Genomic DNA, 22,745 nt, shown 5'->3' with positions numbered 1-22,745 from the left:
GGGAAAAAGAAGGTTTGATAGGTAAAGCAGGGTTTTTACGCTGATTTAGTTTATTTTCTTTCACCGCACCAACTCAAAAACATTAAGTCATTACCAATAAAAGTATCTGTAAAGAACTGGATATAACATTAGACAGCGATTGAACTTCCTTACAATTGAAATGAAGACAAAGTGGCAAATGCCACATACCATCTTTTATTTTAATTAAGCATGGTATCTAATCATGACCAATGTCTTTTTTTTATATACTCAAAATTTTATGTTATTTAATAACGTCATACTCACGTCGTAAAGTGGTTGCCATACGAATTAAAATTCAGTAGACCTTGTTTTTTTATTTTTCAAGTCACTTCTAACCGTACTTTAGCCTAATGTGTTTTCAAAGTATTTGAGAAAAATGTAAAAATAATTGAGAAGAGAGAAATAGAAAATTGAGATAATTTGATGATAATAATTGGAAAATGTTGATTGGTTAAATGATAAGATGTAATATAGTACTTTCTATGAAATTACCTAAATATCTAAAAGAGAAACTGTTTCCTCTATGGTAATTTCTCTTGTAAAAGCTTCTGGACGCCTTTTGTTTTTAAAAACAGAATTTGCAATATCAAGCATATTCTTGCTCGCATTAACGTCTTGTTGCCAAAGTATTACACAGGTTTCACAGTCCAGGATACTATTGGTCATCTTTCCTTCATGCTCTAGTCCTTTTCTTTCTAGCTAGCTTGTATAACAGCTATTACAAATTTATACCAAATCAATAAGTCAGGATGAAATTGAATAATGATTAGAATAGAAACGTATTTGGGAAGCCAGGTATTCATTTATATCTACCAATACACAATGTATTTGGATTTGTCGTCCAAGTAGTTTGCTATACAAAATATTGGTAATACCAAAGAGGCTATTTTTTTTTTTTTTTTTTTTATGGAAACACTATCTTTCTTCTTCATTCCATAACCAAACGTTATCAGTGGTAAGGCTTCAGATTGTTTAAAATTGGCGGGCAACCAACGACGGATAGTTTTCCCTCTTGACGTCTTTTTCTCAGTATCCTCTTAACAAAGCATTTCTTTTGTTTTTTCATTTTTTTCAGATTTTCTTTCTTTCTGTTTCACCTTGTCTTCTTCCTTTTCTTTTTGTTGCATTTCTTACCACCATTGATAAGAGTATTTGCCATGTCATCATTGACTCTCTAACACCTTTGATAATAATGAAATCTGAAATGTGCAGACTTGACTCCATAGAATTCAAAAAGATGGTTCAATTCTTCAAGAGTTTTTCGCAAGTAGTCTTTACATATATCTTAGAATGTTGTTTTCGCACTTGTAAGGCTGGTTTTAATTTTTTATACCTTTTTCTATCTTCAGTTTATCCCCGTATTTTTGTCTACGGTAGGAACCTGTATAACATCTCCTTTCTCTTGAAATACATCTTTGCATTTGATTAGAGCCATCTTCATCATTAATGACAGCTGTAAAAAGTTGCTTTCGTCCTGGATCTAAAGCTATTGGTCGAAAGTACTTATCAATTTCATTTTAATTAAAGTCCTAGTTCAAACTTGGTTTCACTATTTTTATCTCTTTTGGTTCTAGCAAAGATGAGACAAATACCAAAGCCATTTGTCTTAACATAACAACAAAACATATCCTTTCAATTTTCAGGCACCTCTTGTAGATCATTTAGGCTAGTATTTGTTGTAAGAATTAATATATAACATCAGATACATTTATAAAAAAAATCATAATGCCTATGTATGTATGCATACCTTTTATAGCCAAGTTTAAAGATATCAAAAGCATGATGAAACATTCTGAGCATGCTATGCTAATCATTTATACCGACGCTTGATTGTTTAGTGCTACTTGCCCATGTTTTGGTATTTATAGTTATATATCTCCATCTGAAACGGGGGATTGGAAAAAAACTGATTAACTGTGGCATGGATCTTTGGTTTTCACAATTTTTGGCCTCTTCTTCGACTTGACCTGCAGTATGTGCCAGCGCCGGTATAAATTGGGCAGGAGAAGCAGACAAATTCTCGGTTGCAGGTGCCAAGATCATTTGTTCTTCTAATTTGTTGCAAATATGATTAATTTAGTTTATCTTTTGAAGAGAAATCAAATTCAAGTACAATTCAGTAAGTTTTCCTAGTTTCTTTAAGTCTAACGCATATTGATCTTAAATGAGGTAATAAAATTGCGTTTTTGAAATAGAAATGTCTGAATACTTTTCAATTAAATTTTCTTTCATATGCTCTAAAGTCATTAGTGCAAAATCGTCAGCAAGTTTCGCGATAAACAATGAGCGCTCCACTTTCAACATATCCTTTTTAACACAATTCCTTTTCGTCTTCTCAGGAATTTCTTGGTTTTCATTCCACATTTTTCGAAAATGATAGGGAGCAAAAGTATAATACCTGCTACTAGTGTGGCATCCTTTACGAGAACCATTTCAATTATTGGAGAGATAAAATCAGCAGTTTGCTTATCAGTGTATGACCTGTAAAATATTGACTTTTTGGGATCATTGATGGTTGCAGTATTACTTGCAAATCCCCTAGCAAAACCTTGTGTTTTGATTTTTTCGTTGTCTTCAGTTATATTTTGCTCCTTATCTGCTTTAACATTAATCGTTTCACACATGATTTGCATTCAACTGGTATAAACCCTGGCGACCTGCTCCTTAGAATTATTGAAATCTTCGAGAGATGCCTTCCATATGGACATCCAATGCCATTATTACTTTAAACTGTAATAAGATGCGTTACAAAAAAAAAAGATCATTCCTAATCACTGCCTTCATTTTCTCACCAATTCAGTTAAATTTTCTCAGTTGACCACTAAAGCTTTTCTCATTTTAAAAGTTCTAAGTTTTCAATTTATCAGAAAGCTTTCTCAATTATTTGAAAAAATACAGTAGCAATACGAGATAGCTTTCCACAGCAACGTAAAATTTCATAGTTAGATACCTAGCTTTACTTTTGTGAGGCTTATCCTTTAGTGTTTATCTTTTTTCACATTTACATACATATAGGGATTTCTTATTTAGTCGATAAGTGACGAATAATATATCATTAAAAAGTACCAGATCTCAAGTTTGATCAGTCTACCATGATCGATGTATTTCAAGATTATGTTAATAATCTAATAAAAAAATTAGTTGAGAAATTGCTTATGAAATAGATATTCAAACCTAAATAGAAAAAAAGTGTAAAGAAAGTATTATGCTTTATTGTAACAGCAATGGAAAAGGAGAAAAGAGGAAGATGAGATAGTTATAAATATGCATTAATCATCAAATGTTGAACGTTATACGCAAGCTCTTTTTAATGAATTAGGTATAAAGACTAATACATCAGAGTGTAGTTCAAATTAGACGCTTCACAAGTGGTTGCTCATCAGAAGCGGTGAAAAGAGAATAGATGAAGATTAAAGTTCAAGGAGTAATTTTTTGTAACTACTATATTATTATTATTATCGCTGTCAAAAAAAATAGCTTACCAAAACATCTGTTAAATATTTGTTCAATTAGTTAGTGGTTTGTGAATAAAAACAAAATGGAACAGTATAATTTCACTAATCAGCAAGTTTGTTTTTCTATTAATACTTGACTGTTTTGTTCACAAAGTATGCTCATTTAATAAATGTTCAAACAAGAGTAAGTGTGGACTCGTACAAATTTTTTATTGATTTTCGACGCACTAAAAATAAATAACAACATGCATCGTACCTGAACGAACTTTATTTGAATACATGCCATAGATGTCCACAATTTCACCGAAATAACCAATTTATAGGAACTAGGATGCCTTTTTTGAGAAAATTTGACTTGTGAATATGCTATGTCCCCTTTCTTCTTCCTGTCCTTCCTCTTCCTCCCTGCAGAATGTTGCTTCTCTCTTTCGGCCTCCTCTTCTCCTTTCTGCACTTTTTCTTTACTTCTTTTTTTTTTCAAAAAAAAATGGATTCCTTAAAACAAAAATGGTTTTCATATCCTGGGATTAACAACAGCTTCAAGAAAAGTATATCTTTCTCATCCAATGAACAGAAATCAAAAGTAGATAAACTCAGCCATCGTACACAAAAATCAACAAGTCTGTATATAAAGTCATTTCAAAATAGAGTTGAAGAAGAAAAGATAAATACAAGCTATGATCCTAAAGAAGCAATTCAATTCAATGGAAAAGAGATTCGCAATTCGATTCGAAAATCTTTATCAGCCGTTTTGTACGCGACTCCTCAAGCAAAAGAAAAAGAGAGCGAATATGATAATAAACTCGTGCCTATTTTGGTAACACAAGCACTGTCTGAGTCGGTTGGTGGCATGTTAATTGACAAGAGAAATAAAAATATAGAAAAGAAGAGAGAAAACCCGGTTGAATATGATAACACGTTGGATATCTTTGCAGATACGATTCAAACTAACACGATTACGATTTTATGGCAAGGATATTGTTATACAATAAATATGAGTAAACAGGACCCTGTGGCTTCAGACATATTTATCCAAGATAAAAAGGAACTGAAATGTTTGATGGAAGATTTGGAAAAGAGGTTTGAAAGAGAGTTGTGGGAAAATTATCATGGGCTCATTCACCCAGTTCATCTGTTTCAGGAAATAGACAGCAGCAAACAAGTTATAGAACATGGTAAATGGTCCGGACTGAATGTAAGGGAACTCAAGCGTTACTATGACAACTATGGATCAATGATGTTGAAAATACGTGAATCAAGGATGATTGAACAGCAACGTTGTTACCTGTATTTTTCAGATTCAAATCGGAGTGGATAATACAACACAATGTAAGGCGACTAGAGTAAATAGAATGAAAATTTGTATTTTTGATGTCATTTCTCTTTACATAAATTTTTTTTTTAAAAAATCGTCTGTTTATTTAATTCCTTGTCAATCATTACACATTTTTTATCTTTTAAAGTAAAAGGAGGGAGGGCAGAGAGAGAGAGAAAGAGATAAAATATATACAAATTAGTAAGCCTATAAGGAGATAACAAAATCCTTTTTTTTAAGCTTATGAAAGGGTGTGTTATGCATGTGCTTTTAATTGGTAACAATATTAAAGCCAAATACTGGATCATCATTAAAAAAACAACTATGCACTCTATTTGGTATTTGGCTTTTAAAAAGGAGAAAGGGTGCGGAATGTATTCAGGTTGACAGTAAATAAGAAGCAGCTGAATTTCACAAGGAAAGAGTATTTATGTTTGTGTGTAGATCAAATCAAAAGCAAATAGATCTAAATACATGCAGCGATTCTAAAGAAGAAGAAAAAGCCAAATCAAATATTAGCTGCACCATATGATTTCAGGTACCAGAAAGGATAAGATAAGCGTGTAAACATTGGTTGCAAGTGGAATATAAACTTGTTTGATGACATCAATTCATGTTCTTTGATGATTGAATAATGACGCCAATTATAATTTACCCTTAATCCAATTATTCTAATATGCATTCTGACAAACAGAATGATATCAGCAATTAATTCACTTTGAGACATGAGATAACTAAGCTATATTTAATAAGAGCAATTATTTGAAATGATGCTTGTAAACCTTGCATATGATTACAGCCGCCATTTCTAGTTTATAAATACAAATCTTAAATTGAATAACATAAAAAAGGATTGAATGAATCCGTTCGGCTGTATTTTACCATCAAGTCAGCATGAGTAATTCAACTAGTAATGGTTGTCATTAACAAACATCATATTTCTTATTCTTTTTATCATCACAAAAGCAACATCAACATTCAACCTTTATTTTATCTTTCTCTCTTAAGCAAGCACCCCTTTGACATGTACTATTTTTTAGGGGCCCCTTTTTTTTTTCCTAAAGTAGCCCCTTATTTTTGGGTGTGAATAAGATAACATATAAAGATATCTATGACAACACTAATTAGAAAATACCCTTTTTTGGGTATTTCCATTTTAGAAAAGTTATTAACTCTTACTACACAAACGTCAACTGTAAATCTCCGTATGACAAAGATCATGACCATGAAGGATACTCATATAATCACATAAATCATCTCCTTTTTCTCTATTGAGCAGCATCTGTCTGATATATGAATGTTTAGGTGCGCATAAAGGCTTTAATTCTCGTGTATGCTTCTTTTATGCATGTAGTTATGATATTTAAAATATTTATTTGATATGGGCTGTTGCAGACTGCAATATTCAAATAATATAATGTCACTACTTGATTGAATTATAAATTTCAGTTGGAATGCAAGCCAATTGACTCTTAGTTGAAAGTATTTGTCTTGTCAATTTGTCTAATGTCAAATAAATTTATTTTTATTTCTAATGTACAATTATAGATCCAAACATGTCCTCATTTAAAATAAATCTATTAAAAAATATATAAACAGCAAGAAAGTCTAGATACGCTATGGTTATTTATAAAGAAAGTCAACACGTGTGAAGAAACTATAAGAAAAGGTATGAAATATGTATAAAACATATATTATTTATTAACCAATAAAGCTCCAGCCCTTAATCTATACCCCGAAATAAATTAAAGACACTCATACTTTATTTGCTTCTCCTTAAAAGCAAGCACGTTTAATATATAAAAAAAAAGTATAAATAGCAAAGGATTCTTTTTCTTTTTCTTTCTTACTTTTTCTCTTTATATTTCAATTGCGTTTCCTATGAGCTCCAATTCATTAGACCAGCCCATATTATCAATTGGAACAATCATTGAAGATTTGGAAATTGTACAAGTTTTAAGCATTGGAAACTACGGCCAAGTTTACTTAGCAAGAGATATTCATACATTGAAATATTATGCTATCAAATCATTGCCTCATCACAGTGTTGATTCTCATCAAATTGCATTTCAACAAAACGAAATTCAATTGCATTCTCACCTTTCCGGACATCCGCACATCATCCGATTAGAAAAAGTCATAAAAACACCTGATTGGACTCATGCTGTTATTGAATACGGATCCGAAGGCGATCTGTTTACTGCCATTATTGATGATGGTGTCTATCATGGAAACCATTCGCTCATCAAACACGTCTTTTTACAATTAATTGAAACTGTTCGTTTTTGTCATAGTAACGGTGTCTATCACAGAGATTTAAAACCTGAAAATATCCTCGTCTTTGACCAAGGACGCACGCTCAAGCTTGCCGACTTTGGCTTGGCCACCACTGAGCGGTATTCTAAAGACTATGGTTGTGGTTCGACATTTTACTTTTCACCAGAATGTCAGGGCGGACTCTTAATGGATAGTCAATTGGGATACGCCACGGCCCCTAATGACGTATGGTCTCTTGGTATTATCTTGATTAATTTAGCAGCTGGCCGTAATCCTTGGCGTGTGGCTTCATTAGAGGATGAGACTTATTGTGCCTTCCTTCAGGATCCTAATTTGTTGTTAAAGATATTGCCGATATCAAATGAACTCAATCATATACTCAAACGTATCTTTTGTTTGGATCCCCTAAAGCGAATCACATTAGATGAACTTTACCTTCGTATTCAGCATTGTACTTATTTCACTCGTACACCAGAGGTCACTCAATATGAATCCATGCTGGCTAAAAGAAAGACAGCTAAATTGGCAAAGATTCAAATTCACGCTAAAACAATTAATGAATTCTTGCCTACACCACCCGATACACCCAACACAGCACGCTCTGTCTCTACATCCACTGATCAAGGATTAATGAGCACGGACCTTTTACAAAAAGACGCGTTGTTTTCCAAAAATAGCAGCGGCGATCTAGAACCCCATACTCTATTTCCTTTATTAGCTTAGAAACAAATTAAATATGAACAATACCCTCTCCTTTCATTATAAATATGCCAATCCTCACTCTCACCTTCCCCCATCCCCTTTTCTTTATTTCTATAAATAACTTATGTATATAGCCTTTCTGTTTATATTCCTTATGCCTTTCTCATTCCCCCTTTCTTTTTATGATGTTTATAATTTTCCCTTTCTCCCTCTTTCTTTTTTTGTTATGTATATTTGTCCTATGTATTCTTATCACCCATACCTCTTTTTTTTTCTCATTTGTCGTTGTATATTTCATCAATAAATACTTTTATCATTCAACTTTGATTTAAAACAATGTGGTGCCACCATTCAGACAATTTAAACATGTCATGCATAGTTTGTTTCCCAGACACATGAATCACTTTAAAGTCAGAAATCATCTTTTCTTCACTCAGCCATTAAAGAGGGAAAAAAAAAAAACATTGACAAGTGTCAAATTTCTAAAAATGAAATTATTCTATTTTTGTATACATTCAATTAAACAAAGCTTATTATATCCTCAAATCGAATTGAACAGTCAAAGCATGGATGCATGGATCTTGGCTGAATAAAGAAGGAAATGAATGTCCATCTTTAATATCAATGTGGGTGAAGGTTGCTTGGATACAAACTCAAATCGATTGAATACAATCCATAAACTTTAAATCATCCTTTTTTTTTATTGTTCATTTTCTACTTTTGCACATGCTCTCTTGAATTCAGTACATGCCTAGTCAAAAAATATTCCCACCAGAACATTCTCTTTCCTCCTGAATGATGACGAAAGGATAGAATGAATTCAAATAAATCATCTCCGACATACACTGCTGAGACGACTTCCTTTCGTGATAAAAAGACAAAGGAAAGGTACAGACAATTGTTATTACTTTTGGTTCATGAACTCCAAGTTTGATTTGATCATAATGTCTTACATTCAAAGTAATTTTACTGCTATCTGCATGCTTCTAAACAATAGTCAAGCATTCTTTAAATAAACACAATTATTACTTAGAAATCATGTTGTGCTACCAAACCTATGCCACCAATTGCAATAAACTTGTAATTTTTAAGTTGCGGAAGTTTCTATGCCACGTTTCAATCATGAAGATCTATTTGCACATGTCGAAAGTGTAACTAAATGACAATTAAAAAAAAAAGACGCCACATTATGTTTTAGACACAAGGAAATCTTTAAATTCATGTTTCAGTTCAATTGAATGATCTAATTGTTTATTTGTAGGACAAGATGATATTTGTGAATGAAGCAAGTTACCTTTTTAGAGCAAAACTTTTCTTTTTTTTTTCTTTACTTTACAAATCATCTCATAGTTTATAAATATACACTAATTAAGATCATTTCTCTGCATAGAAATGGATTTCGGCAAATAGTTTAATTCATAGTCAGCTTGAACATGAATTCCCTTTTGAAAAGACTTGCAATTTTTAATTTTATTTATAGACACCGCTTTAAAACAAGACAATCACTGACAGCAAATAATGATAAAAATAGCCTTGAATCTCAGGGAAGAAAAAAAAAGGGGGGAGGGAGTGGGATGATTGCCAAATACCTTGTACTTCTTTGATACAGCCACTTGTGATTTTTTCTGACAAGCATCTAACCAGTCGGGTCAACGCAGTCATGTAGCAACCACAGACAGCAGAACCTCCTACCCAATTAAATAGCATGCCCTGATCTCAAATAGTGACAAGAAGTAAACATTGCTTATGTATGTTACTTTAGCTTGCAACCTTCACAACACAAATTTATTCATTTTAAAGTGTGGAGAGCAAGGCGTTCTCCGGGTAGTGTCCTTTTGGACATGACCAGCAGAGCTGAATCGTCCCTAAAACAACATCTGTCACAAATCACAGTTGCAAATGGCAAAGAAGACAGTTGAAATATCGCTGAAATTAATTTTGATCCATTTGATCCTACCATCGTTCATATTCACAAAGACAGTACCGTATTTACCTTAACAATTTCTTTAATATCGTGTGAGATCACTCAAAAGGCTCTTAAACGAATAATTTGAATGCATATCGTATAGTGTACTTTATGCTATGTACAATAAACAACTCACACAGTTTATACCGTATTATCTCGAACCATACTATTATATTCTAAGACATTGTTTGTTCTCAATGGGATCTCTCTCTCTCTCTCGTCCTTAATAAAAAAAAAGTTCAAGAGACTCATCAATTGTTCGACTTTTGTGTTGATTTTACTAATTGAAATATATAACACGCTTATTCCACAATCAAAATTACATTGATAACATTCGCTCCCACATGAAAAGCGTTGAACCTGAGGAGAAAGTAATCTTGGGAAATTTAAATTCTTCATTTAATGTAAATCACATTGTGAAAGTTTCATTCGGTCATATCTTAAAAAATCAAATGGTATTTTTTTTTCACCATCACTGATTATAGATGATCATCTTGCCGCACTGATCGCTGTTGTACAGTCAAAGGCTTCCACGACAATTCTTCTCCCGGTGTATATGGAAAATCAATTGCGAATGCCATCAGTATTTTCATCAATTTCTTTACAAATTAATCAAGCAAATGTAACGATGCAATCTACAAGCACTAAAAGAGGACAAGTACTTGCGAAAAAAAAATCAAATTTACCAGAAAAGATCTACACAAACAATCACGTATTGAAACATGCCATACAACAGAATAGATTTTATGTGCAGTCACCATCAAGTGCAACCATACAAGAGCTAAACCTGGACAATAGCTTACCATCGATCTACCTGCTCCATGGAATGCAACATATTGAAGTTGAGGCTTCCAAACTTAATCTGATCGCCAACTCTGCTCCTCTTTTTTTTTTTTTTTTTTTTTTTTTTTTTTTTTTTTTTGGCCCCATTCTTCTCTGCTCATGACGATGCCCAGATGGAGATTGATGTGGCTTCTTGGATATACAAACAGTACAAGAAAATGAAAGGAGATAAGATGTATACTGACATTCTTTTACACACTCAAAATCATGGCAAAGTCATGGAAGCTGCATGTGATTAATTAAAAAAGTTGGTGTATGTCAAGACCTCCTTGGTGAAGTCAAAGTGCGTGCCTTGAAGGTTATGAAACGGCAAATGCATTTACGGATAAAGTATGCAAAAAAAAAAAGTATGAAGCAGTGACGTTTGACATTTTAATGTAAAGTAAGGTTTTGAATAGGTTCGACATACGACTTATGTGACTAGATTTCCCTTTTTTTTTACCTTTTTCTTTTATAAAAGGTATACTATATATGCATATGGATTTGACCGAGGGAGTGTACATATACAATGATCAATCACCTTTTACTTTGCCGGTGGTACATGAGACTCTTGCATAAAGGAAGGTTTTAATGGAGGTAATGATCGTCTTCAAAGTATGAATTTTCGCCAATATATTAACATGTTCCTATTCTACTGATATCAACAGAAAATTTTTTCTATTTTTTAGCAACAAATCATTGGATTTCTACCAAAATCTGAAAATGACAACTGTGATAGTATTTAGGGTATTTGCAAGGGTTATTTACAATCAACTGTTTCATCATTCGAACCAATTTTTGAGTCCCATTTGTCTATCATCATATTCCATCCTACACGTCCCTCTCTCCCTCTATCTATACAATATATTTTCAAGTTTTCATATATTCCTTCAGCACTGATCAATCGTTTTGTAATTTTTTCTGGTAATTTCACTGAAGGCTGGAGAATTATTCACGTCAACTCAAAACTAGATTGATCACACAAACTTCTCATCAGTGGATCCAAAAAGTGTATTCATTCCCCGTACTTTTTATATTTCAGACGCAAAACATTGTATTGCTAAAATATGAAATCATATATTTACCTGATTGAACTTTACTGGCTTTTAAAGTAACCATGGCATTGGCTCTTTATTTCGACATTTATCTCAGGATTTGTTTGAATGCGAAACGAAACCTTGAAAGTCACTTGGTTTCACATGGAGGGAGGGCAACTTTGATTTCTTGCAATAAAGTTTCCTGCTGTAAAAGCCTATGACGCTTGGCTTTATTCTTTGCTACAACCCAGAACTGCTCTACTCGGTGAAGCTCAGGAGAATATTTAGAAATGTAAGCATATTGATAGCCTCGATACTTTTGTACTTCTTTGTATGTATGGATGCTGTATCCATCACGAGATAACAGCCTTTCATCTTTAAATGTTTGTCTATTTCAACCATACTCTGTTTCAAAAAGCTAATAGAGTGACCTGCTCCACTACTAGTATTCCAGTATCCTTCTTCATTAACCTTTCATTTTCTAATAAGCTTTGGTGTTCTTACACAAAACTATAACCAAGCCCTAAGTAGAAACGGCGTCTAATGTAGATGTCGTGTATACCCTCATTGTAGGCGTAGTAGCAATAGCACGAGTACATTTTTTAGGTCAAGCTCTTGAGATTTTCACATTGACATGAGACACAGCCTCGTCAAGAAACACGCAATTTGTCAAGAAGTCCATATCAACTTGCTCCCACTCACGAACTCAATCAAAATGCACCTAAATCTTTTCAGGACTGTTTCTTTCGATAGAATATAAGTCTGCACTTTTAAGCAAAAGGTTAAATTTGGTTTTCATAAAGTGATGAACAGTATTACGAGAAACTTCAAAATCCTTGATCTTTCTTTTAGCAAATGCCCAGCTACTTCAACAACAGCAGAAGAGGGATTAGTACCAATGAAACTCATGACCATTTTATCGTGTTCCTCATTCAAAATACGTCTACGATCAGCCTTTTACTGGTTCTCGAAAATACTGTCAAGGCATTCAGCACACTGCTTAATCTATTTCTGAGCGGTACAAATGTGAATACTCAAATGCTTTACTGCAACAGGTGCGCTCATACATGTTATATTTTATCAAAGTAATTAAGAAATAACGATATAAACCAAAAGAGTATCTTTGAGACTGGATTTTATTCAAGATGATCTTGATTGTAAAAAAAGAAATCATAACAAGGTCTGCTGTTTATATTCTTCTATCAGTTGACGGGTAAATGAGTAGCTATGGCCGTAGATCCAATAATTGACATGTTTGATTGAAGAATGATCGCTGAATCGATTATGAAAGTCTTTAATTCATTGTTTTTATAGATCTTATTGTTCTTTAACTGATCTGGGAGATTTGCCTCGTCTTTATTAAGAAGAAAGATAATTTATATGAAATGCCTCCGTTCAGATCAAAGTAGAACTAGGTACCTGTTCCATTATTATTCATTTACAGAAATGATCGAGAGTAAAAATCAGTGCTATTTGTTGCTCATGTTTATTTTAGAGAATGAATTTAATAGTAATTGTTTTATTTATAAAGATGAGTATATTTTATATAATAAAGAGTTAAATTGTTATCTTTTATCTATTTAACACACTCATTTAGCTGTCATTACTCAATGTCCGTTGTGGACAGACACTGTTCTCCTCTTTTGTTTTTAAGCTGTGGCAATGGACAATACCTTTCTTATGCTTCTTTTTATCCTAAACTTGTTTCAACATTTTTTAAAACAGATTCATGACTTCATCATCATTTAAAAGGTCATTCATAACCTCATCTGCAGGATGCGTTTGCATAATCTCTGGTTTAGTAGTGGTCTATTTCTCGACCTTCTCGATCTTACAAGATGCTCTGCGTGAATCACTCGCATTATAAACCTTCTCTTTAAATGATCTACATCCTTGCGAAAAATAACCAGTATAGTTTTTGGGTGCATCTTTGCGTGCTCTAAAACCCGTATCTTTATTCAAATAATGGTCACGACGTTTGTCCATTTCTCGACATTTGTCAAGGTGACCAGGGATATATTTCTCCCCACAATAGCGACATTTAGGCACACTGTGTGCTGGCCTTTTATGAAAATTTCTTTCCCTATTCTTGTTTTCGGGAAAGTACTTCTGCTCGTCGCCATGAAACTTTCTTTTCGTTTCCGTTTGCCTTGGTGCCTTCTTGTCGGCAGGCTTGAATGAAGATCGTTCCTGATTTTTCAAACCGGGGAAGATCTTTTTGCATTCTTCTATAAAATGCATCTTGTTATTTTCTATGATTGTCTGGATTTTCGACAATGTATCATCTTCCAAGATGAAGTCAGCATTCTTCTTGGCGCGTATTTAAGCCAGTCTTCTTTCTAAACAATCCTTGACAGGTGCGAGCAATGTGCCCAGGAAATGCATTACTGCCAGCGGACTGTCTGCAAACTTGGCTTTGGTCAAAAGATCTATGTATCTGTCCACGTACATGTCCAAGTACTCGCCATTGGGCTGCTTGATTCTCATCAGCTTTTGACGATACTGCAAGTAGGTGAAGGACTCACCAAACTTGCCTATGAGAGCGGTCTTAGCACCTTCCCAATTGCTGTTCTTAAAATTAGCGACAGTCAGCTTGTGTTGGAACCAATTGCTGCTCCTATCATCCTGGCCATTTTCAATGGACAACTGGAAATATCCTAGCCAGTTCTTGTCAATATTGACGCCATAATGCTTCAGGATTGCCTCAAAATTCCTGATAAAATCCTTTACCGTCTTAAAGGCGTTGTCATTCTTTACATCATCAGGGTCGACCTTGCTAGAATTGTAATACTTAGGATTGTAAGCAGCACTGACCAACAGGCGAAAAGGAGGAATGATCTTGATAGGGACGGTAATCTCAGATTCACGAGTATTGTTGGTATTATTCCCAACCTTATTCATCTTTTGGCTAATTTCATTGGTACTAATCTCAACAAGCTTGATAATATGCTCCTCGTAGTACTCCAAGTCTTCCCTGTGCTCGCGTATTTGAATCTTAAGAGCCGTTCTTTTTGGTTTATCCTCTTCCAGATCACGCTTCTCAACTAACTTGTCGAGCAAGTCAGCTGTCTCATCATACTTACGATTGAAGTGATTTAACTTCTCAGAGATGCTGCTCTTACTTTTCGAGACAGACTTAGAGGAACGCGAGGCGTTCTTTTTCTCACCACTAATGGCGTGGCAAGCGTTGTTCAGAGCTGCATCCTCCATCACAACGTCATCTTCAGCAGTGGATAGACTAATGGCGTCATCACGTACTAAGGGCGATTCGTCCTTCTTTATGAAAAGAGAGTTAAGTCTCTTCCCTATAGCACCACTGACTGGGTCAGCAGGAGAAGGCGAACGAGAACGGGAACCAATGACCATTTCCACGTAAGAAGGTGACCCAGGACGGTCAGAAAAGTTGTCCAGGCCAGGAGCCACAGGAGAGGCAGGATGAGAGGAAGCAACCTCAGAAACAGCAGAGGACAACGAGGAGACAGAAGAGATGGAAGCACGAGGTGTGCAAGTGGGGCGGTTGTTGCGGGTGATGACGGCCTTGTTGTAATGGCAGTAGTTGGAGTGGCTTACTGAAAAAAAATGAGACGTTTAGTACTTATATAAAAATAGCAAGAAGCCAATAGCTAACAACCACTATTTATTAAATAAGAAAAAGGAGGGAAACTAATAGTTTAGAATGGACCCTGGATTGTAATGTCTGACTGTTAATTGTATAGTCTGACATGGGCTGAACTGAGATCAAATAAGAATGTAACAAATAAAAGTATCATTAAGGATCAAACACGACAACGATGGAGAGAAGCCTGCCTGTTATACTAAGCTGATTCACTGTGTCTGAATCGTAGAATAGACTATAAACTGTTTACAAGATCCTACATCTAATTTGGCTGTGGCTTCTTATACACAATTCATGAAGATTATTCAAGCGTTTTACCAAGAACTCTATTCACATTTAAGCTTTAAACACGAAAAACCGATAGTTAAAATCTTCTTGCCCTTTTGCTTCCCAGACTTTTCTTTTGATAATTGGAATCGCAAGGCTCTTTTCACTCTCCATCATACTGTAAATGTTAAGATAGAAAGTCAAGTTGGTTTTTGAAAATTTAGCAATCTTGTGTACATGATTTTTAGGAATAAATGTCGCGCTAACATGTCACTTTTGTATTTGGTTATATTGTAGAATTAGTATTTTTACAAACTTTATAATACTGAAAAAATGTATATCTGTGACACTAGAATAGTCATTTAATAGGGTCACGTGAATAGAGCACTTGCCTAATTGAGATGTCCTGACCCAGTCGTAATTCAAGTATTTTTATTGTTTGCTTCCATTGTTAAAAGTACAGACATGTTGGAATCTGGGGTTCATGAAAAGGTAGTCACAACTTCAAGTCGTAGTGCCTGCAAGTAAAAGCCTGTTGCTTTGAAGTCAAAAGAGGCTCTAGTTTGGATATAAAGTTGGATAGTATGTGTCTTTACTCACAGTAAATGGTTACCACCTTGTTAAAAAATAATGAACGCAATAAAAGGAGTAAATACATAAATATGTCAATGTATAAAACTAAATGAAAAGAATGGATTAATGAGAAAACATATCGATATGAATGGAAATTATTGATTTGAACAAGCTTTTAATAATCTCAAGAAATATCCTTAAAGCATTTAAATTGCGTACTTGAGAAGGAAACCGTCCAAACTTCGAACAATAGCTTTATTAATTACAAATTATGCTTGGAGTATTTCCTTAGTAAAATTTTCTTTTTACTTAAAATGAACATTTTGAATTAAATACAATACAGTCTTTGAGCTTGACAGATCAAACAGCAATGAATATGCAATATTCGATAAGTAAAAAAATTATGTTAAATACGGCTCTCAAATGCGTGAAATAAGATTCCCAAATATAGCAAAATATCCGGATGCAACAAAATAACTTTTGGAAGCGTCAGATAAAGAGAATAATTTACGACGAATAAAACTATAATTTGCTATAACTTGGTTTGGGAAAAGAAAACTATACGTTGGTGAATAAAATCTTCCTTTCATAAAAAAAAACTGTACGTTAAAGCATAGTAATTTATTGTCACAGCAGCGATTCATTTTATTGACCCCCAAATTTCAATCTCAAAACGGAGATTGTGTAAGTTTCAACAAAAAAAAATAAAGGTTTTTTCTTCTTTTTCCTTTTCTTTTTTTGATATTGTTTACTATTATTATTATTATTATATATTTATAAATGTCAAATCAACAAAGAGCAAGACGTATAGCAATATTAGGAACAAGAGCTGTTGGTAAGATGATGATGATAAAAAGTGACGATAATTAATAAATAAAATAGGAAAATCTTCACTTGTAATTCAATTTTGTGAGAATCATTTTGTAGATAGTTATTATCCAACTATTGAAAATACATTCACAAAGACTATTAAATACAGAGGAATTGGTGAATAGAAGAAACGAAAAAATAGGGAATTTGGTTTATAAACATTTTATTAATCTATTTATAGAATATCAAGTAGAAATCATGGATACAGCTGGTCAGGTAATCATTGTCATAAAAGAGTACTATTTTATGCTAATAATTCAATAGGATGAGTATTCTATTTTACAATCGCACCATGCAACTAGTATGAATGGATACGTACTTGTATATTCAATCTCAAGTAGATCAAGTTTTGAAATGATCAAAATTATCCGAGATAAATTATTAGATTTCACTGGATTAGAAGTAATTCCATGCGTAGTTGTTGGAAATAAAACGGATTTAAACATACAAAGACAAGTATCAACTCAAGAAGGTTTAGAATTAGCTCAATCTTGGAACTGTCCTTTTGTAGAAACTTCTGCTAAACACGATGAAAATGTTTGTAAGTTTACAGCTTATTTCCATCATTATAAACTAACACATATCTTAAGCTAAAATATTTGATTCAATGTTGGCAACAATTGAAAAATCAAACAATCCTCCTTCAGAAGAAAAGGGTGGTTGCATTTTACAATAAAATGTTTCTTTTATTCAGTATATGTTACCATCATTATCAATGATTCAAGAAAGCAGTAAGAGCCCCTTATTAAAAAAAAGTAAAGAGATTTTTTTGATAGTAAGCAAAAGGACATTTCTTTTTCCCCTAGAAAAAAAATCATCTGCAATAGGGCTTCTGTTGATTGTATTTCATTAAAAATACACTTTAACTAATCAAATCAATTTTCATTTTTAAGTAAGAGACTATAAGCATCGTTTACAATAATTGCAACACCAAATGGTAGTTTTTGGTATTTCAATTGACGGTTCTTTTTTTCTCAAAAAGCGATTATACTCTTTCTATAACTTGGCAATAAAACACAAATGAATATTTATCTATCCTATAAAGATGATCAAAGAAAATTTGATGAAAAAGGAAGTGACGCGATGGATTGGGAAGAAAGATACGAACCCATTTTATTTAGAAACATTAACAAACATTAGACGTTACTGTGACTCTCAGGGACCAGCACAAGAATCAATTGCTGAGGGCTTGGATACAAAAATGCAAGAGGTTACTACTCTTGCAGAAAAATCAAAGAAACAAAAAAGAGCATTACTGTGAGTACAGCAGTGGACAAAGATTACCTTTTTATTTACTACAACAGAGTAAAACCTGGTATATTTTTAGTGGCTGCATAAATTGCTTTATCAGTATCAATGCTATCTGCTCTTCTTTTCCTTTTATTTTCTTGATAAAAAACACTCTTTTTTTTTTGCACTCAATTGAACATGTAAAGCAAGCATTTTGTCGATAGTCAATGATGTAACCTGTAAAAGAACATAAATCATTCTATCCACACGAGGGCTTCTAGTATGACAAAAGTAATACGCCTTTATTTGATTACAATATGATTCAATATAGTTATTAGTAACAAAAGCGTATCTTTTCTCCAAGAATGAATTTACAGTTGTCTTTTACTCATAGTATTGACAGAAAAAGATAAATACCTCTTCTGAAACTCATGTTTAAAAGAACCAAAACTTACAATATAATTACATCATTTTAAATAGTTCTGGTTGTAGTGTATGTCTGTATATACTTCATTTGTAGAATTAACAAATTTGGTACTTAATATTGTGGACAAAAACATCAATTCGTATGTTTATCAATTACGTTTTGTTATCAAAACAAAAATGAAGCTTCACAGCCAAACTAGAGATGAACCACCGTGTCCTGGTAGGAATCTTACTCACGATAAGCATATTGAATACGGTTAATGCTAAAATTGCTTCTTTTACTACTTGATTTGTTGTTAAAGTCTACGAGAATTTTTTTAAAGGGGGGGGGGACAGAGTGAAGACGGCAATTCAAAAAAAAACACATAAATAGCGTTTCCTTCAGATTTGTCAAGTTTTCATATTTTTTCTTCATTAAAGTCTCTTCCAATACTTGGTATAAATACTTTTAAATAGGATCACTCCTCATGCATTTTTCAAATATATCTGCCGAGTGCTGAGCAAATGCTTTAAGATAATTAGGAGGGACAGCATTGTAATCTTCTGATATTATAATAGCTAAATCATCATTATTTTGAACGAGCTGCGCTTAATTTTATTCTTAACTACAGATCAGAAATCCTTAATAGGATTGAGTTCGGAAGAGTAAGGTGGAAAATAAACATATTTGCATCCTCTTTCTATTACCATATCACTTATTTCGTTAATAGTATGATTGAGCGCATTATCCATAACTAAATAAAGTCCTTTCATTTTTTAGAACAGGCTCATCCCGTCTAAAATTCCATGAATGAATTGCACATAATAACTGGTAATAGTACCCTTAGGAGTACGATTGCTAGAAGTAAAAGTAGAATAGACTTTTCGTTTATGATTACCAAAATTAATTTTTATCTTTTTGAAACTTGTGGGCTCCTAAGCTCCATTGATACAGCATACTTCGCGATGATTGCTCCTAAAACTGTGTGTGATATTTTCCTGGTAGAAGTCGTGGTTACAACAGCTGGTGTACCCTTCTGGCTATCCTCAGGAAGTCTCATGCGGTATCGAACCCCAGTTCGTCTAAGACACAATTTTTAAGAAAGTTCACATCTAATTTGGTCCATTCTTCAACCCACACTACACAATTAGCAAGTTTTGATTAATCGTTTCTTAGTATTCGATGGGAGCTTATCTTTTTGAATAAAAGATTACATTCGTTTTTAACAAAAAATTCTAACACTGGCATCTTTCAAACTGAAATTTTTAAATTTCTCAGTAAGAGAAGCAACTGCATCACTAACTCCAGCTTGAGAATGATCATCGTAAAAGCTTATAAGGCGAGAATTATGCTTTTCTCTCTATTGACTTTGTTTGTTTTCAAGGATATGCTAATCTTTTATAATTTTGAGCCCCTCTGCAAGCTTTCGTGCTGTATGTTCGGCGATTCCATCAGATAACCTATCACGTTTTGCAGTATTGAAAGATTTTACTCTGTTGTAGTAAATAAAAAGGTAATCTTTGTCCACTGCTGTACTCACAGTAATGCTCTTTTTTGTTTCTTTGATTTTTCTGCAAGAGTAGTAACCTCTTGCATTTTTGTATCCAAGCCCTCAGCAATTGATTCTTGTGCTGGTCCCTGAGAGTCACAGTAACGTCTAATGTTTGTTAATGTTTCTAAATAAAATGGGTTCGTATCTTTCTTCCCAATCCATCGCGTCACTTCCTTTTTCATCAAATTTTCTTTGATCATCTTTATAGGATAGATAAATATTCATTTGTGTTTTATTGCCAAGTTATAGAAAGAGTATAATCGCTTTTTGAGAAAAAAAGAACCGTCAATTGAAATACCTCTTACTGAAAATTGAGATTTCACTTCCCATCCCACAATTTAAAAAACCGCCCATTAGCACTGCAACTACTGTATTTATCATTCAGAGTATTTTTGGTAATGATAAAAGCTTACTTTTCTCTAAAATCTTTTCATGTATCATGTGATTTACTTTACACATACTGCGCACACATACACACACACACACACACACGCATCTGTCAAATGTGTGCAGCATGTGTTTGTATGTGTGTTTGTGACATTTCTTTTTTTTTCTCTTTCTTTTACAAAAATAAAAAATAAGGAATGAATAAACAAACTGGTTGTAAGTAAATAAACTTAGTATAAACAATACTTACTTTTGATCTTTTAGTATTACAAAATGTGAATCTGATAGAAATATCACGTACAAGTGGTACAAGTGGTACACCGATCACAGTTGTCATTCGATCTAGTTTTGAAGAACCACTTCAATTGGCATTTAATGATCACTTACTTGACACAAAGAAAACTCAAGTTCAAGGCATCACTTCTCTAGTAGCCCTTATACCTGACATGTCCTTGACTTCATTTAATGGTGTCATTCGTATTTGCTTTATGAATGGTAATTTGGTTACCAAAACTTGGTTTGTATCAGATTTTTTCTATGAATCTAAAAGAAATGCTCCTGATCCTATAATAGGTAAGCCAGCAGATATACACACACATAAACAAGCTTATTCATTCCCATAGGCTATAAACTAAGCACATATTATTCAACGAGTGTGTTACAAGAATCAAGACAACTTGTTTCACAAAATCAAGGACAGACCAGTCATTCATCCAACAGCATCTCTTACAATCCTCATAGTTTCCCCTCCTCTATTGCCAAATACCATCCGTACCCTGGACTAACCTATTTAACCAACCTCGAAATCCTCAGTGACATAAATGCCATCATGCGAAATTGGAATGCTAATGAGTGGACTTCTTGCCGTCGTCTTGTACAATTTTGGAGTCAGCGTGAAAAGAACGAGATCAGGTGCACCTTTCAACCCATTCAAACAGACCAAGTAAAACGAGCCAAGACAAGGATCGTGTCTTGCATCTTTTGGCTTGAAAAAAATGATTATTTTATTACCTCAGTCGACTTGATTGGCTTAGTCGAATACTTGCTGGGTATTGATTTAAATATGGAAGAAAAGAATAGAGTCCGACGTAATCTCGAAGGGTTTCGACCCTTGACCGTGAGCAAGTCTAAGCTGAACAGTACTCATTTCTTCAAGTTAATCATGTCTTATCCTGATCCAAAGCCAAGAAATATCGAAAAGGATTTAAAAGTGTTTGCTTGGAGATCGTTACCTTTTGCTTTAAAAAAGATCGTCGCAAAGTATTCTGCTCAAGGTCAGAGAGGTAAGAGGATACGTTCTGATTGTCACAATATACCTCAGTCAGCCTTGACGAGCACTCAGCCTGATATATTGCGGATGAAAGAAGAAGATATGGATACTTTGTTAAAACATAATAATAAACATATCTATGAAATGCTGATAAAAACAGAAGAAGATGACAGCAAGGATAATAAAGACATGAAAAATATTGTTTTTGCTTAAAAATATCGGATCCTTTTGCTTTATTGTAATCATTATTTATGCGTATTAAATAAAATACCAAATAAATAAACAGATTACCAAAATAACTAACCCAATAGATACTAAACTCATCAATCGATTCCATCTATAAAATAACATGGACTCATTTTGTCTTGCTTGTTGTACATTGGATAACCAGAATATCTTATTTGATGTCTTACCATTAGCTAACAAAGATGGATGCACCGTCACCCATGTTTGTTCTACATCCGTCATCTCATTAGGTTCCTTCAAATAATATCCACCAATCCACCAACATGGGAAGAACAAGAAGCCAAATAAAAAAAGTATGGATTGAGTATTGAAGATAGATGGATAAAAGCAAAGTTCTTGCTGATGCTGCTCTATTAGGGTTGCATTGTCAGAATAAGGTTTAGTTGAAGTTGTCGTTGGGGTTGATATGGTTGTTTGTCGAGTGTGATAAGGAAGTGCTTTGGAAATTCTTTGTCGTCGTTTTTGATGTAAAGAATACCACCTTGAAATCACTAAACTGGAGCGGTGACGTGATTTACAGGTCCATGTCTGGCGCCTTGGTGGGTGTTGAGTAAAAGACATTTTTTGCATGAAATAAAATTGTTTGCTTGTTATTTATATAATTATCCTATTCAATGGAATGTTTACTCAGAAGTGCACTCTCACACATCCCCTATTGTTCAAAAACTTAATTTTTACTCCCTTCAAAATTTTAATTTATTATTACTGAACGTGCACAGTTAGGGATCAAACC

General features: G+C 33.6%; 8 protein-coding genes across 8 annotated transcripts; 4 read left to right on the top strand and 4 right to left on the bottom strand.

The window, feature by feature from the left end:
* Positions 1–1,263: 1,263 nt before the first annotated feature.
* RO3G_09739 (uncharacterized protein) lies at positions 1,264–2,645 on the bottom strand (the record flags this gene model as incomplete). Its single annotated transcript, XM_067664324.1, has 4 exons — positions 1,264–1,334; positions 1,433–1,507; positions 1,842–2,072; positions 2,420–2,645. 4 exons carry the CDS (start codon positions 2,643–2,645, stop codon positions 1,264–1,266), a joined length of 603 nt encoding a protein of 200 aa, XP_067520425.1.
* A 1,318-nt stretch (positions 2,646–3,963) lies between these two features.
* Positions 3,964–4,794, top strand: RO3G_09738 (uncharacterized protein; the record flags this gene model as incomplete). The annotated part of the gene is made up of 1 exon (XM_067664323.1): positions 3,964–4,794. The coding sequence occupies one exon, from the start codon at positions 3,964–3,966 to the stop codon at positions 4,792–4,794; it is 831 nt and encodes a 276-aa protein (XP_067520424.1).
* A 1,878-nt stretch (positions 4,795–6,672) lies between these two features.
* RO3G_09737 (uncharacterized protein) lies at positions 6,673–7,791 on the top strand (the record flags this gene model as incomplete). Its single annotated transcript, XM_067664322.1, has 1 exon — positions 6,673–7,791. One exon carries the CDS (start codon positions 6,673–6,675, stop codon positions 7,789–7,791), a length of 1,119 nt encoding a protein of 372 aa, XP_067520423.1.
* Positions 7,792–11,743: 3,952 nt separating this feature from the next.
* Positions 11,744–12,073, bottom strand: RO3G_09736 (uncharacterized protein; the record flags this gene model as incomplete). Its single annotated transcript, XM_067664321.1, has 2 exons — positions 11,744–11,970; positions 12,067–12,073. The coding sequence occupies 2 exons, from the start codon at positions 12,071–12,073 to the stop codon at positions 11,744–11,746; spliced, it is 234 nt and encodes a 77-aa protein (XP_067520422.1).
* Positions 12,074–13,917: 1,844 nt separating this feature from the next.
* RO3G_09735 (uncharacterized protein) lies at positions 13,918–15,319 on the bottom strand (the record flags this gene model as incomplete). Its single annotated transcript, XM_067664320.1, has 2 exons — positions 13,918–15,164; positions 15,298–15,319. The coding sequence occupies 2 exons, from the start codon at positions 15,317–15,319 to the stop codon at positions 13,918–13,920; spliced, it is 1,269 nt and encodes a 422-aa protein (XP_067520421.1).
* A 1,512-nt stretch (positions 15,320–16,831) lies between these two features.
* RO3G_09734 (ferrous iron transporter B) lies at positions 16,832–17,597 on the top strand (the record flags this gene model as incomplete). Its single annotated transcript, XM_067664319.1, has 5 exons — positions 16,832–16,886; positions 16,934–17,038; positions 17,103–17,137; positions 17,186–17,462; positions 17,512–17,597. The coding sequence occupies 5 exons, from the start codon at positions 16,832–16,834 to the stop codon at positions 17,595–17,597; spliced, it is 558 nt and encodes a 185-aa protein (XP_067520420.1).
* A 2,350-nt stretch (positions 17,598–19,947) lies between these two features.
* Positions 19,948–20,309, bottom strand: RO3G_09733 (uncharacterized protein; the record flags this gene model as incomplete). Its single annotated transcript, XM_067664318.1, has 2 exons — positions 19,948–20,050; positions 20,098–20,309. 2 exons carry the CDS (start codon positions 20,307–20,309, stop codon positions 19,948–19,950), a joined length of 315 nt encoding a protein of 104 aa, XP_067520419.1.
* A 384-nt stretch (positions 20,310–20,693) lies between these two features.
* Positions 20,694–21,979, top strand: RO3G_09732 (uncharacterized protein; the record flags this gene model as incomplete). Its single annotated transcript, XM_067664317.1, has 3 exons — positions 20,694–20,712; positions 20,761–21,069; positions 21,120–21,979. 3 exons carry the CDS (start codon positions 20,694–20,696, stop codon positions 21,977–21,979), a joined length of 1,188 nt encoding a protein of 395 aa, XP_067520418.1.
* Positions 21,980–22,745: the final 766 nt, after the last annotated feature.

The sequence above is a fragment of the Rhizopus delemar genome, genomic scaffold (genome assembly GCF_000149305.1).
Source record: "Rhizopus delemar RA 99-880 supercont3.7 genomic scaffold, whole genome shotgun sequence".
NCBI lineage: Eukaryota > Fungi > Mucoromycota > Mucoromycetes > Mucorales > Rhizopodaceae > Rhizopus > Rhizopus delemar.
This window is presented reverse-complemented; position numbering and strand designations above follow the sequence as displayed.